This window comes from Phalacrocorax carbo, chromosome 8 (assembly GCF_963921805.1).
Source record: "Phalacrocorax carbo chromosome 8, bPhaCar2.1, whole genome shotgun sequence".
In the NCBI taxonomy this organism is placed as follows: domain Eukaryota; kingdom Metazoa; phylum Chordata; class Aves; order Suliformes; family Phalacrocoracidae; genus Phalacrocorax; species Phalacrocorax carbo.
In genome coordinates this window covers 41911303-41927854 of record NC_087520.1, presented here as the reverse complement: position 1 = coordinate 41927854, position 16552 = coordinate 41911303, and the positions used below count along the sequence as shown (strand labels likewise).

General features: G+C 39.4%; 1 protein-coding gene and 1 long non-coding RNA gene across 2 annotated transcripts in view; one reads left to right on the top strand and one right to left on the bottom strand.

Moving 5' to 3' along the window:
• Positions 1 to 6933, top strand: part of LOC135314804 (uncharacterized) — a 41868-nt gene extending 34935 nt beyond the window's left edge. The window contains exons 12-13 of the long non-coding RNA XR_010374299.1: positions 2439 to 2483; positions 6836 to 6933. This is a non-coding gene — a long non-coding RNA (uncharacterized LOC135314804). The remainder of the gene's footprint in view (positions 1 to 2438; positions 2484 to 6835) is intronic.
• CDH13 (cadherin 13) overlaps positions 3736 to 16552 on the bottom strand; it is a 514885-nt gene continuing 502068 nt past the window's right edge. Inside the window, exon 14 of the mRNA XM_064459660.1 lies at positions 3736 to 5518. Within this exon, the coding sequence (XP_064315730.1) occupies positions 5511 to 5518 (8 nt within the window). The 3' untranslated portion in view covers positions 3736 to 5510. The remainder of the gene's footprint in view (positions 5519 to 16552) is intronic.

The following is a 16552-nucleotide window of genomic DNA, read 5'->3' as shown; positions in this document are numbered from 1 at the left end:
CTCCTTGCTGGAACTTAAAAAAAAACAAGAAAGAAAATGATAAAAAAAAAATCTTGGTGCTAACTTAAAGAGACCGAGGGTATTATGGGGCAAATATGATTGTATAGGAGGGTTCTGTCTGAAATGGCAGCAGCAACACAGCTTGTTTGTATGAATCTCAGCCCACCAGACACGCTGTTCTGCCACAGTCCCGGGCAGGGGGTGCATGCAGGCACATGCACATAGTCTGTCTTTAGACTACATTCATTTTTAACCACAAGTCATCAACCACAGTCATTTGCTGATGCAGAGGAGGAGTGTAATGTTCAAAGGGCGGATGAAACTTTCCCAAATAGCTGTCCCACTGAAAGCACAGTAATGCAGAATCCTGGCTACAAACCCTTCCTTTCCACTACTGGTGACCTGTTGATACATAGACAACTAAAAATGAGTCAGTAAACAATTATGGATATCTTAAAATGATATAACTGTGTAAGAGGGGACAGCTAAAGGTAGCATAAATACAACATAAGAGTTGGGATAAGCCTGGGTTTTAGTGTGTGGTGTTCTTTCTTTTAACCTTTTTTCGTTTCTTTAAATCAGACTGGTTTGGCATGCATAACCCATGCTGTCCCTTGAATCAGGTATTCATCCATAATTCATGGAATTAAACTGCTTATTCCAAGTCCCCATGTTGTATTAGTCTCCCTCCATCTGCATATATATATTTATATATATATTTATATATGTATGTGTATATCTCTATATATCTACATATATACACACACATAGCAATTGTGCAACTAGTTACTTTCCACTGAGAGTGTATGAGTTATCCATTTCGTTTGGACAAATATAAATCAACTATCATCTCTTGGCGCGAGGCAAGAGAACAGTGTAGTCAATGGGTGATGTGTTTTACATAGTAAAAGTCAGCTACATCTGCTTTAAGTGAATAGTTATAATGATAATTACTGATGTACTTCGCATGTTAAGTCTAAAGATTATAGATCACAGAGTTAATTGAAAAAATAATTGCTATTTTAGTTATTTGTCTTTTTGTTAGCATTGGCCAGTGTATCTCTCAAACAACAGAGTTTCTAGCGATGCAATAAAGGGAAAATAGGATCAGAGTTTTGCCTCAGACTTGGTGTTCTCAAGCTGATGTGACTTTATCTTGTGGGGTTCTTTTTTAAATTAAATACAATGTTATTAAATCTATTCACAAAGAAACTTAGCCGTTAGACAAACAGTGATGTAAAATTATTTGGGTATAAAATTCTGCTGTGTTTCAAGTGGCTGAGTCTATTAGTAGCAATTGAGAAGAAAATTGGCAGCTTTCTCAGTACTTCAGACAGGAGGCCTTTGCAAAGGAAAGACCAATGATGTAACAGTTGTTAATATAACATATGTCTGTCTTTTTGTAGTGACAAAACATTTAGCTGGGGCCCTACAACTGATTAGAAGTCTGTAATTTAATAAATTAGGTTTGTATTATAGTGATCCCTGACTTAAATGGCTACGCGAGAGACCAGGACGAATTATTTGACTACAGGCTGCAGCCATTTCAAATAAAGGTGAAACCAAATTACGCTGGGTGCCTTAGAGACACGTTAAAGTGGTCGGTGAAGGAAGTGAGGCATCTGTGGGAGGCATCTAAGCTGTACGTCACAAAAGACAGACTTTTGATAATACATAAGCACTCAAGGATCCTGTGACAACTAATGCTGCTTTACTGTTCACAGCAGACCAGGAAAAGCAATATGTGGGGCGGTTCAGATGAAAAATTTCATCTAAATATGATTAACTGAATCTTAATTCTAGTAATGGAGTTGCTCTTTGATTTACACCAGTGTAAATGTGATGAGAACAGGGCTCAGAAAGTGTATTAGCCAGCGTTCCACTCCTACCTCATTTTCCTTGATACCCAGTGGGAAATTCAGCTCGTTTCCCTTTGTTTTCATCTTCAGACCTACAGTTACTGAACAAAAAGTGCGTTAATAAATGCACACAGGCATATTGTAAAAGCACACACGAGGTGTACAGACCAGGGTTCAATCAGCGAGTACATCCCAAATGAGACCTTTGTCTTGCTAATAAACTCCTCTCGCTGATTAATTGCCATACCCAATTTGTGTTTTAACAGCAGATACTCTTTTCAAGTGAAATGATTTTTGCACAAGAAGTTCTATGCACGTTACAAAATGAAAATCAACGCGTTCACTGACTTTGTGACTCTAGACAGCATTGTATGTCTACAAACATAGACTGAAATAAATGATGTAGTGACAAAAATAGCTGGGTAGAAAAGTGCTATGTTATAAAAACAGCAAGCTTGGCTGAACAAACGTTAAACATAATTAACTATAAAAAAAAATTACAACCAATTTTTGTAACTTCTCTACTTTTTCATGATACTGTGGAAAAACTAATAAATTATTGTTTGTCCTTTGTTGCAGGAAACGTGCATCATTTTTTGAGCCAGAGCCGACAATCTTATTCAGGTAGGAAAACTCAGATTCTAATACGGTTCCTCACTTGTGTAACACTACAGAAAGTGCCACAATCTCTTGTTAAATGGGGTTTGTTGTCAGATACAGAGAGGGAGAAACATTAACATGGCAGCTTCATTTTCTCTTTGCATGCTAAGGTAGTCCAGTGATAGCTCCGTCGGAAGCCTAGAGACACACATAAGGGCTGGGAGGCTTTACTCTAGGTGCAGAAATAAAGTGATAATGGTGAGCGAAGGCTTTGATGCATCTTGATTCAGAGTTTCAGCCATGATACTGACCTCTCTTCATGTCAAATGGTTGCAGTATTATCCAAGAAGAAAGATCTCTTGTCCTTGGGCACAAAGTGGTAGAAAGAGTCTTCCCATTGTTAGCGTCGTTCCAGGCAGAAGAGATTTTTCTTTGCTCCTCATTTTGGATGCCCTTGGAATGATCCACCAGATGCTGTGTGAGCCTTGGTTTAAATGAGAAAAGGGTAGCTTTATCTGGTACTTGAGAGAAATGACACCAATGTCAATGGGTGTCTTTCCAGGGTTGGGTTTTGCTGGGTAGAGAGAGGAAGAAAGCAAGTAGAAAAAGAGTGTTTGTGGGGAAGGATATTATAATTTCTTTTATTCAAGATAGAGGTTTTTTAGATCAAAGCATAGGGTGCAGTTTATCTTTGGGTGCATTCATTAAATGTACATGTCGAAAATCCAGTGGTGTTATGCACTTGTTGATTTTTTTCCTTTTGAAAGACTTGCCTGAAAACTCTATTTTTTAAAAAAAACATGATTGTTGATGATAAAGCAGCAGCATATGATTATTACAAGGCATGGGCAGAGAAAGAGAACTAGAAGCATGCCCATGTTAATGTTTGAGATCAGGCACTTTCCCGCTTGAACTCCTGCAGCTGCCTGACAGCCCACTCCTGAAGCCCTCGCTCACCACAAAGTCCCACTAACCTCAAAGTACCACTTTGGTAACTGAAACACCTAGAGCGTGCTGCGAGGGGAACAAGGCCTGTGGGAGATTGTACTCGGGCAGGGCTGCAGGAGTTAAGCTGGAAGAGAAAAATAGGTTCCTGTCTGAAGGCAGCTTGTATCTTATCAAGAAATCTACAATGATAGGAAAGTTCACAACACCAACTAATTTTTCCTCTTGTCGCTGTTGTTATTACTCCTTGTTGATTAAAAAAGAAAAAAAAAGAGACCTGTTTCATATTTGGTACAATACAGGAAGTCAGAGAAAAGCTATTGTACAGCAATTTTTAACCACCAACACACATTTAATATCTAGTGCAGCATTATGGAAAACTAAATGTATGTTTGAACTTTTTAATGCTTCCAAAAAGCTCTACTATTGAAACATATACGTGGTGTGGAAGATATGCTCATAATCTCACTGTAGTAAAGACAACATACAGTATGAATCATAAGTACTGTAAAACTTCTAACTAAAGAATGCAGCTGCAAAGTTCTATTGCATAAGGAAGCTTTCTTGTTTAAACTTTAAATAAGCAAGTTTATTAAAATATTCTAAGACACTTACCTTACCCTAGTTACTGGCAAGCTCTAATAAAAGCCACAGTCTGTCACTAGTATACTTTTTGTGTTAATTTTATAAAAATTTGGTGTGAGCTTTGATGGATCATTTACAATTTATTAACAAGATGATCATCTTGATACAGTTAGAAGGGCTTTTTTAACCTTACATGCTCACAGAATAAAAAAGGATTCATATTCATATATAACGAACACCCTTTTTTTCCATGTCTGCAAACAAGTGTGGTAAGTTTACACACACAAAAAAAAAATGCTCTTGTTACTCTTAACTGGAAACTGTGTGTACATGTGTATGTATGTATATATATATTCAAAACTATATATATGTGTGTGTGAATATATTTATAGAACAGGGCATCTGTTTTCCTCCTTGCGCTTCCGTGTGTAATGACAGCTGCATAGAGGCTGAGAGAGAGGCCAGAGCTGCTTTTGCTGTTCTAATCAGCTTCTCACACACAGACATCTACCTCCTTAACTGCGTCTGCAAGGCTGACGAAAGACTTAAATTTTGTAAACCGCCCTGGCAAATAATGATCTGCAGGAACACAAGGGACGCTGACTGTAGCCCCTTTAAAATCAGGCCCAGCGCTCCCGTTGCTGTAAATCGTGACCCATACGGTGCCGGTCGCAGCTGGCCGCTTCCCGCCGTCTCACCAGTCAGCGCTTCGCAGAACCTCAGCGCTGCTCCCGCTGAAATGGGGAGCGAAGCCCTGCGCTCCTGCTGGATCGTAAATTCCATTTGGGGCATAAGGACAGCAGTTCAGATCAGAAACAAGCCAGGGAGACTTGCATCTCCTGTTTGCTGAACCTGAGGTACAAGAATTGACACTGCAGAGCCCTGGGCCTGCTTTATTTGGTGTCAACAAAGTGGCTGTTGTAGCGGTGTGATTGCAATAGGCTCTCTCCTTCTGGCCACGCTATAAACAGCAAACACAGTAGGTTTAGCCATGGTAGAATAGTTACAATTCATCTGTGGCTGTATTATTCTGCTTTGTCCCTTGCACGCTCCAGATGAATATTTTATAAAAGCTAAACCTGTGGTATAACTCTTCTCTCTATATAAATATATATATATACATACACTCATACATATACAAATACTAACCCACAGACAAAATATTTTCTGAACAGTTGAATAGCAACAAGTCAACAGATAGAAAAAAATTGAGTCAATCTGTTTTCTGCTCCCCCACGGTCCAGTTTAGATGTCATGGTCTTTTAACATTCAGAGAAAATTCGCATAAACCTTGCGTCTTGCAAGAGGAATCCATTAATAGGCGGAAGTTAGGGTAGAGGCTGTCAAACACCAATGTACAGTCAGACAGATTAAGTGAGGTTGCAAATTAAACTGAATCTGGAGCAACTGAGGCCTAGTAGTGAAGAACAGTAACTGTAAACTGCAATCTTCAGATCTGACGTTTTCTCTTCTCTCGTTGCCATGGCAACTCGGTAGGACAGCTTCAAATGTCAGGAGTTCTTACAGACCTAAATGATGGGAAACGTGTGCGATTATTACTATGCAGATCAACTTTTTGGTTTTTTCCCCAATCAAATTACTGATTGAGTGCATGCACATTTGTCGGTAATTAAATATAAATTATCCAGGTTCAGGAGCAATTATTTGCGAAGACAGAAATCTCCAAGAGGAAACCCCAAAATGCCACCTGGGGCATTCAGAGACCTTTGTAGTGCAATTCAGGAAGATGTAGTGTGGAGGTCTGAGCATAAATCTTGAGCCAGGACCTGATTCTCCCCATCTGACACCTTGATCATTTACGTTAGTGCAAGAGTGCAAGTAAAATGCCAGCGAGTCGCTCCCTTGCGTGCACACACGCTGACAAGCAAAGAGCAAACAAACAATATCTTTTTTAAAATGACACGATTATAGTGCCTTATGGTTTGTGAATATACCAGGGAACAAGAGAGCTGGCATATCATATTGACATTGCTGCAGAATATAAATCTTGTGGGACTAACTTGTTTTTTTCCCCCAGATAAAGTGAAGGTGGCAGCACTTGAATAATTTGACCCATTCTAGATGGGCACCCCGGTAATACAAAGGTAGTAAAGGAATTCAGAAACACAGAGACCAGGAGCAAATGTAACATTACCTGTAGCTAAAGGGTCACTTTCCAATTTTGCTTGGACACTAGTAAAGTGCAAATATTTGGCTTCGCAATAAAACCGTACAAGAATAGTAAGAATAATATTAGCAAAACACATAGCTAAGTTTGATCTGTCTCCTCTCAAACAAATACAACTCCTGACCTTACAGTGTTGGTTTACTGGTTGTACTGGTTTTGGCTGGGATAGAGTTAATTTTCTTCACAGTAGCTAGTGCGGGGCTGTGGTTTGGATTTGTGCTGGAAACAGCGCTGATAACCCAGGGCTGTTTCAGTTCCTGCTGAGCCGGGCTTGCACAGAGTCAAGGCATTTCTGCCCCTCACCCCACCCCACCAGCGAGGGGCTGGGGGGCAGCAGGGGTTGGGAGGGGACACGGCCGGGACAGTGACCCCAGCTGACCCCAGGGACGTCCCACACCACACGGCATCAGGCTCAGGGTATAAAGCACTGATGCAATATCAATCGTTTTGTCACAACCACAGACACATGCAGCACAAACAGTAACATAATGGTAATTATTAGATGCTGGCTTGTGCTCTTTACTAATTTTTAATTACCTGCTTTTCTTTTTGGGCAAATCAAGTTTAATATAATTATTGTTAAGGCCATTTTACTTTATCTGTTTGTTGTTATTATCTTTGTATTACTTGAATTGACTTCAATATTAAATTCTTCCAGCTAGGGGCCTGTCCAGATGGGCTGCGCAGCAAGGCGGGCACCTGCATAGCATGCCACAGCCTGGCCTTTCCCCTGCAGCACGACCTCAGTTCTGTTAAAGAAAGGTAAGTAAAGCAAATTAAGCAAGTGTAAGAATCCACAGAGGGAATGATGGATTCAAGTCACTGAAGTGAGAAGTATCACTGAGATTTCCAAATCAGATAAAATCTGGAATTGCTTGGCATGTGGATTTCTAGCACACTGTTTAACAAAAAGGTCTGGCCACAAAATTAGAATCCAGACTTACATATAGGAAATTTGTGATCACAACTGCTCAAGTTTGGGTACATCTGGATTAGGGATTCCAGCTAGGACTAAATTCTCATAAACAACTTGATCTCCTGAGGTAGTGAAAAGCAGGAGTTCAGGACTCTGATCTCACAGACCATCTGAAAAATAGCATTTCCAGATTGCAATTAAGCTTAGTATCATTAAAGGGCATTTGTTCAATCCTGACTCAGAGAAAATAACACTAGCTTTTGAAAAGGCAAAGCTACTCTGAATCTTCTGGAGATCCCTGGAGGTCTTCCTGCTCAGGTCAGGCACTTGCATATGATGAATGAACAGCAGCTGTAGCACTGAATTTCTGTACAATCTATAGGCTAAAACTTCACCAGAGGAATCTTTCAGCACAAAATTTATAAATATCACACAGATTTGAGCAGCTAGTGACTGTTTCACCCACAGCTTGTAAAAAAAGGGCAATATATGTTGATTGTCCCTGTTACCCCACTGGCCCCTTCAAGCACCACCCCAGCTCTTCTCCCGTTCATCTCAAGGCTCTACGGTCCCTGCCTGGACTTACTTTCTACTGAAATTGCTTCTCAGCTTCAATCCTTTCTGACCTATCAGCTGCCTTCAACCCATTTAGGCACATGTCTGGAAGTCTGATGCTTTCCATCGCTCCTGTGACTCCTCCTGTCATTTTACTGTGATTTCTCTAATCACTTTTCCAGCACACCCTTCTGACTCATTCTCTCCATCCCAGGTTTCTGGGGAAACCTTCCCCCCCCGCTTAAATGTCCTCCCTTTCTCAGCAGCATCGATACACATTCAGCAATCACTTCAGCGCTGACAGTTCAGCGATCTTGCTCTCTCTACCTGCTCTTCCATTTAGACTAAAATGTCGACCTCTAGCGCTGATATCTTTTCGATGTTTAGCTGACAGCTCTGCACAGATAAAACAGAGCTCTTAAATCATTCCCCCAAAGCACTCCCTTCTAGGTCTTCCTTTGATTGCTCAGGACAACGCTACCATCCTGCCTCTTATTCAAGCTTAAAAACTGGAAAAAACTAGAGGTTTTTGTCATTGAATCTCCTGTCGAGGTCTGTATATTTAGGTTATGTCTTAATCTAGAAGATTCTTTTTCACACATCATCCCAAAGGGCTTTCTCTAGCCATTCAAACAGCTAAATCTCCTACCCAGGCTCTCCTCAGTTAGCAGTTTTGCAACATCTTTTCACAGGCTTTGACAAATTCAAGCTACTGTGCTCATATCCCGCCTTTTGCTGTACAGTGCATTCTCCTACCCGCCACTCTAATAAAACCTCTGTTACTCTGACTTCTTCGTGGCCTCTCCCCACCCTGCACATGTTTTTCCTGGATTACCCTTACATGACCTGTTTTCCCTCTCGTTCGTAGCCCATGATGGCAGCTTGCACTGACATGCCTTCGAAGAAACCTGTCTGGGCTTTTTCCCAGGCTTTCCCACGCAATAGGAGGTCCCTGCCAGCAGTCAGAAAACGCTGTCTCCTTAACATCTGCTTTTGCTGACACATCTACAAAAATCTTGGCATTGGCAAAGGATGCCAAGACTACTATGAATTCAGCTCAGCCCTTTCACCAGTCTTAACTGAAGTTGTGTTAAAAAAATGATCTTATTCCAAACATTTTTTGGAAGGACCCCTCTGCTCATGCATGATGACTTGACCCTTTCGTAAAGCCAGATTGCTGAAGGAGTAGATTTTAGAGTTTTTAAAAAATCTGATTAAAATTCAAAATTATAGGCTGTAAAATTTCAGTAGCTAATCATCTTTGGGAGTTCCAGTAAGAATATGAGAGATCAGCTCTGTCTTCGGTCTTTCTATTGTGCACAAAGTTGATACAAATTTGCTTACGTCCAACAGAGAAGTTAGCCTAACGTTTAGTTTCTGTGGTTAATATCAAAGTTTATCAGTTACAGATTTACTTTCTAAAAAATATCCTGATAGAGTCATATAAGGTGTTATCAGACAAGACTTCTGGCCGGTAACAGAAATCAAGAACAACCAAAGTATTGTGCAGAAAATGCACGCAGATCTACTGAAATCAACAGAACTGCTCGATTATAAATGCTTTGGGGATCTGATAAGCATCTGGTCCATATTTAAAACCACTCTGTTCTCCCAGCTGGGTTTCCAATGTTCATTATTGTTCTCCGTATAGGAATTGTAGTTTTCTTGTTTGCTTTTTTTTTCTTTCTTTATTCTCCCCATAAAGAAGGACCAAATGAAAGTTCCAGAAATACACACACACACTGCCTAATTATTAGGGTCTACTTCTTATTGGAGGCCTATCTCTAACCAGCCAACCTAAAGACTACTGACTTCTAGGGTTTATCCGCTGTCTTTGATGGGGTTCTGTTGATGGTGGGTTTATGGGGATTTTTTTTTTTGGACCCACTCTTGGGTGTTTTATATCACACACGATTTAAAGTTTGCAGGTGGCAACAGTGCATAAAAGATATTAGTATTTAAGAAATACTGTGAGCATAAAATGTGCAAATAATGTGTGCAGGGAGCACATTTGCTGAGCCGTGTTAACTATGTCTTTTAGAAACTTAATGCCCTGGTAAGCCTGTGCCTGGCAGGTTTAGATCTGAACACTAATGATCATTATGTGTAGTAATTATTTTATTTCCTTTGTATCGGCTGTTAAGAACAACACTGTCTCTATAGCTGGTCTCAGCACTTAAGAATTGTTACACACCATGTGTTGTTTTAAGTGTGATTTCTGTCTACCTACAAGAAGTAATTTGCTGTGTACGGCTGCAGGCAGGAAAGCCACAAAGGCGTTGTGTGTGCATCGTCGTTGTGCCGCGGTCACCCCCCACCTTTCCCTGAAGGTGTCTGGGGAATGCACAAGCACCATAAAGGTAGCACAGGTATATATAACTTTTTTCTCCAGAAATCTTTCTCATTGAAGTGTCTATTGTAATCCTCACCATTTTTATCTCACGGTTCTCCTCTGCTCTACCTCTTCAATACCCAGGAGAAACATTCAGCCACATTCCTTTTAAGATAACAGTCAAATAGTGTGATAACAGTGAAATAGGCAGAGTTATTTTTATGTGCTTCCTGTCTGATTTATTACTATTATGGTTAATGGGTCTCAGATAAGAAAGCACGGCTCGTTATCATAAACAGATGGTGTCTGTTGGCATTAGTGCGTTGGCGTTGGAAGATGATGTTTGCTTTTGCTGGTCAAGAAAACTAACAAACATTATATATGTTTAGCTGGATCTAATGTACTAGTAGTACAGAGTGTAATAATGCTATAGGAACATAGGGCTAGGTATGCAGTTTACAGAAGGGACATTCATAATGTAGAAACTTAAATGAAACAAACACCCCCTTTCTACTCCCACTGAAACCTACTGATGCTGGCTGTATTTGGAAGGTCAAAAGAGTTGTTGATGTTGGGGGCAACTCCACAGGCCAGATCCAAATTGTCATCATGGGGTTTTGGACGCTGAATTGGTTCAGAAAAGGAGCCAGCCACCTCATAGAGACAAACTGTTTATAATATTGTCTTCGTTAATGACTATAGCTACCTGCCTATGCACAGTGGGCTAATTTAAGGTTTATTCCTTATGTTGATCCACACAGTAGGAGAAAATGGGGAAAAAATGCATATAACTCTTCAAGACAAAGATTTCATCCCAGGAAAAAAGCAACCGGTAGCATGTAACCTCGTTCACTAGGGTTCAGGCTGCCAAGAGCTTATATCCCAGCAGAGCCCTTCTAATCAGCCAATAAACAATCACATTTGCAAAACGACTTCTTCTGATCTCAGAAAATGCTTTGGCAGTTCCCAGGCCCTCTAGCTTTCCCTGTCGCAGACTTAGCTTTCTCCAAACATCTTTACATATTAGTGACTCAGTTCCCTGCTTATTTCAAAGAAACAGGTCTAAACTGAGTAATCCAAAGCTTTTGAAACATGCATTCCTTATGAGAGCAAACTCACCTCCCATTACACAGGCTATGCTTCCTACATTGCAGTTAAAGCCTCATAAAAATTAAAGGCATTCAAGTTTCACGCTGGCCCTCTGTACAGGAATGAACTTTACCCAAGATGCATATATCCTCTAATTCCTATTTAGCACAGACACCAGAGTTAACACAGCTGGAGTCTGGAGTGCAACTCACGTATACTCCATTTCTTTCAGCTTCCTTTCAATTGCCCTCTCATCAGAAATATTACATTAATCTTTGCATAATTAAAAGTCTACATTACATCATGGGCTTTATTGAAACCTCAGTAATGTTAAAGAGGTAATGCAAAAATGGTGGATCAGATCAGAAGCATGTTCCTGATAAGGCAGCTAATCAACATGCAGGCATGTCTTTCCTGGTTTTACACTCGATAAAAGGACATTAATGATATAGGCAGTTATTAGCTTAGCCTTCATGAAGACCTTTAAGAAAAACGTAAATGGTTTTCATGTCCATCACTGGTTGACTCGTCACAGGCAGTTTTCAACACCAAAAGTGTCAGTGTTTGCACCATATGCCTATCAATTACAATATTTTGCATTTTTTTTGTGTGTAAAATAATCATTTAATAGCCATGCTCTTCTGTGACCTCTTCAGCAGTCGAAAGCACTGTTTAGGCACATGCCAAAATCTAGTGGTCACTGTTTTTTGACTACCCTGGTATTTATTGTGGTCTCAAAACTGGAAGGGATTATTTTCACCCCCAAATCTCACTACATTTGAAACCGATACCATGTGTCCTTGTTCCTGCAGTTAAGAAAATAGGTTTTAGTGTCAGGAATAGCAGTAGGTATGCCTGTGACTAGAGCAAATTAGTGATCTCACTGAACAGTAATACACTGTGGAAAAGTTTATAAGGAGGAGAGAAGTAAATGAGTTTACCCTGAAAATCTGCAGCTTTTAACATCATATATAATTGGTTCCCATTTATGTGAGGAAATTATTTCAAAGTTCTTAATGATAGGAAAAACACAGTCTGCATTAGTACTGTGTTTGTGAAATGAGTGTCTCGTAATTCTACTCAAAGCTCCAGTAGGCTCTCTTATATCACTGTCAATATTTAACTTCAGGAGCTAAAATGCTGCCATGTGCTATGCAGTTGGCCAAAACTGGCAAGACAGTGGCGAAAGATGCCAGTCTAAACTAATCAGCCTGCACAGGGGAATAAGTTGCTCAGGCTGAAGTCATTTTCAAAGGGTATCCGTTTGACATCAGCAGATATTTCCAGGAGTGTGTCTCACACCACTAACTTACTTATTATCAGCCTATACTGGCAGATCTGAAACAGTGCTGATTTACGCCGAGGTGCTCTGACTCTTCTGACTCCTGGCAAGGGCCTTGCTCACTGTTCAATCGTTGTTCCGCTTCGCCTCTTCCTTGTCGTGTGCCCACATACGCTCACTACGTAATGGGCTGTTCTCATGACGTGCAAAACCTACGTGCACATCAGAAGCACCGTCTGAGAGAAAAGTTCCTCAGATCAACGGAAAGACCAGCTATGTTTGCTTAGAAATTCAGAAACACGTACTACCCACTCCAGTGCAGTCCTGCATTTATCTAATAAAGCCTCTTCCAATAAAACTCCTGCCCACTAGGGATATGAAGTATCATACTGGGGGGCGGGGGTGTGTGTGGTTTCTAGGGTAAAGCAGCTAAGAAGTCCTAGATTTATTTTTTTTTTAAATTGATAGGAATTTTAGCTGGATACTTCGTCAAAGCAATGTCACCTTCATTTGACCAGCTGGAAATAAACGCTTCCTTTCTTTTCTAGTTCTTTCAAAACAAAACAACTGCAGAGGTGACCGCCTGCACTCTGGAAGTGTATTTTTCTCATGCTTTAATCTGATAAATTTAGCTGAACAGTTGAAAATATTCAGCAAGTGAAAGGAATAAGTACAGTTTTGAAATAGTAGCACTGACCAAGTCTCCTAGTTTTTCTTATTTGTGCTGAAAATGAAATGCATCAAAGTAACAGCCAGCCAACCTTTTACAGCAACTTATAACTTCTTAAGCAGGCAGATCTCATCTTCCACAGCAGTAGAGCTTAGTTAGCTAGCTGTTTTTAATAAGTGGAACATGAGTATAAGTAGTCCAGACACATTCAGATCTGTAGGTAGGCACTAATTCCGGCTTGAAATACTAAAAGAATCATCTGAAAAACCTCTTATTAAGCAAGAATAAAAATGAGAGGAAAGTATTATGCTTAGAAACTGTGGAAAAGGAGAAAGCAAATTAGAAAATTGCCAGGTTTGGCTAAGTTGATATCAACTTGACTATTTCAAAAATTTTCAAGAACAACTCGGAAGCATGATGGCCTGCCTAAGTACGAACCAGCCACATACCTAGACAAATTAAGCGTATGGGTAAAGTAAGGCTTTAAGATGCAGTCAGAAATACTCCAAACATCAGTGACGGTTTAAAGGACTTTGTAAGCACCAGCGGGCTACTAGAGAAGCAAAAGCAACATCATCTAACCTTTAGGCACAACAAATCTCCCCCATTCATCTTTAATAGCACAGCTAAAGCTGAATAGCAAGCTGTCCGCTCGGCGAGCGCGTTCTGCGGTGTTTGGGTGTTATAGAGTGGAGAAATATCCAAGGTCAGCGATGGGTACAAGAACCAAACACCCCATAGTGTGTAGTGGCTAATAATGACAGAAAAAGTATTTGACCTCGTCATTTATTCCGTTCTAGTTTTTAGCCATAGTCTGCTCCAGAACAATTCAGATGATAACTCTCTGAAGTTATAGATTTCTGTGACTAAGAGGTTGTTCAGAAAAGAAATACAAAATATTATATATCAACAGTTACTGTTGAGAAAATGAAAGCATAAAACGTTCATTTGAATTCACAGCACTGAATGGTCTATCAAACCAATCTCTTTAAATGTTCATTTCATGTCTACAAAATGACCATCAGGACCAATATTACAGCTTTTTGGGAAGGAGCTGTATTTACTAGTAACATTTTTTTCTCTTTCGCATTCCAAACACGCATCGTCTAAACTGTCGTATTTTTTCATGTCTATACCTCTGGAACAATTTTGGATGGTTTAAAAATGTGCATAAAATGCCATTTCCCACCTGACTCAATAAAATATAATGTCAGTAAGTACGTTTTAAACACGCTGATGTACAATTGGAGGGTATTTCTATTTGTCACGTCTATATGAGGTATATAAACATCCTGTCTCCAATTATGTACATACATATGGACTTCTGTGCCATTTCAGGCCCCATTAACTTTAGGTGGGCTCCCCAAGCCAACTGCACAACAAATTGCAGGACTGAGTACACCTGCAGAAAACCAGAAGACTGGACACAGAGGCCTGTGTTAAAAGCGAGTTTCAAACCGAGACTGTCTGTCTCTTAATGCAACCCCTCAACCCTCAGACCATCCTTTCCTTACTAGAGTCTAATCAACCAGCATCTTCAAGGAGACAAATAACAATGGTCTTTCTCTCACACATGCATTTGAGAATGCCTCCATATTCACTGATAATTTAGCAGTAACAATAATAACGTTAATATGGGCAAAAGCGTCTGTAACAAAGATAATAAGTATTAGAGTAATAGTGGATATTGCTGCTGCTGTTATTGGTTCTAGAAAACGAGGTTTATATCACTGGAACTCACTAAATGTCAGTAATTTCCAATTACTTGGGTAGCATCATTTAGCTGCTACTTTAAGTACCCACATGGTATGTGCTCTAATGCAAGAACATAAATTAGAATAGTGAAAAAAAAAACCCACAAACGAACAAAAAAACCCCCAAAACCACCTTTCACAGCAAAACTTTCCCCATCTTGGCAGGTTTGGAAAATCTAGCCAATATAGGGATATTTTACCTCTCAGAAATGGGAAAATCTATCTTGCAAAATTTCCTAGTCTTGCTAATTAAATTTTTAAACAAATTAAATACCACGGCTCTGAAAAGTAGAAAATTGCTATAGAAGATTAAAATATGCCAAAGCAACCAAAACTGTTAGAAAAAATAGTGTTTTTCACAAATTTGCCTATTAGGAATGGGTCCTCTGAAGCATCCTCTTTGGAACTATACAGCGCAGGGAGTAACTTCTTTTTTTCTTGGGAAAAACAAAACTCCAACTGTAAAAACTAAATAGTAGTTGAGCCCTGAAAAAGATGTACTACCTGGTTGTCTAAAACAACTAAGCCAAGTAACTCACAATAAAAGCCAAAATCTTTGAATCCGCAGGTAACAAATCTACAGTTGTAATGGAAAGAGCAATGACCTTAAAGGTCTTTTCCATTTGCAACCTGCTATGATTCGTCTTAGTCTTGCGCCATTGAAGAATGCATTGCTTCAGTCTTCAGACATTTGATGTTCCTGCACAAATAACATCGGCTATACAAGAGACAGATGCTTCCGTTGCTTTGAAAAACGAACTGGGTGAAGGATAACACTGCAGGTTTAACTCTGGCTGTCTACATCATGTAAATTCAAATCCTCCAGTTCAATATAATTTGAATTTTTGTAATAGTTTAGTACCAAATACCCGATTTTCAAGGGAAGAAAAAAAATGTTTTGTCTATTGAGCCTGTAGCTGCATTCCTCAAATCAGAAAAATGTTATGGTGGGGAACAGCAAGCAATGAACCAGGAAAAGTTAGTGGAAATTAATAGGAAGTTAAAGTCAAGGGTATTTCTAAGGCTTCTTTGCAATCGCAGTACAGGCATCTGTGAGAGTCTCTGTTTTTCAGCACACCTGAGGCCTTTCACCCTCAGTTTAACAAATTAATTTCAGTGTAGAGACCTCCAGCTTATTTAATTTCTTCATAGCACTATTTCCCCCCCAGCCTCTGACAGTACTTTCCGTTCATAATAATGGAATACCTTATTTCAGCTCAAGTCAACTTACAAGTTTGTAGTCCGTTGGCTAAGTTAACAAAAAAATGCTTCTTATCAATGGTCGACAGTCAACCAAGATATCAAGTTGTTTTTTTTTTTTTCAAGATGAAGTATTTAAAGTCCTTTTCTAACAAGGAAATTTAAGTAAAATATTATTGCTAGTGTGACTGACCTTCTAATATAATTGCTCTGAATTCTGCTTGTTCAGACATGACTTTGGTTCTTATTTAAGTCCCTTAATTCAACACATTTGCATCTAACTTGGTCTTTTATGTTGGTAGAATATAAAATGAGATATGAAATGTAATTATAATTCTATGATTATGCAATTAAGTGAAATAATTAGTGTCAAATCAAAAGTCCAGAATTCAAATACTGCTTTAAATAATAATAATAATGTAAATAATTTGTAATTGATATAAAGCCTAGTTCTACTAGCTAGAGTAGTTCTTTCTCAGACTCCCATAGGGCCCGGGGAAGGTTTGTTGCCGAGTTCATTATGACGATACACACAAACTTGTTTTTATCTTGATCTTTTACTTTTTTAGCTTGTTTT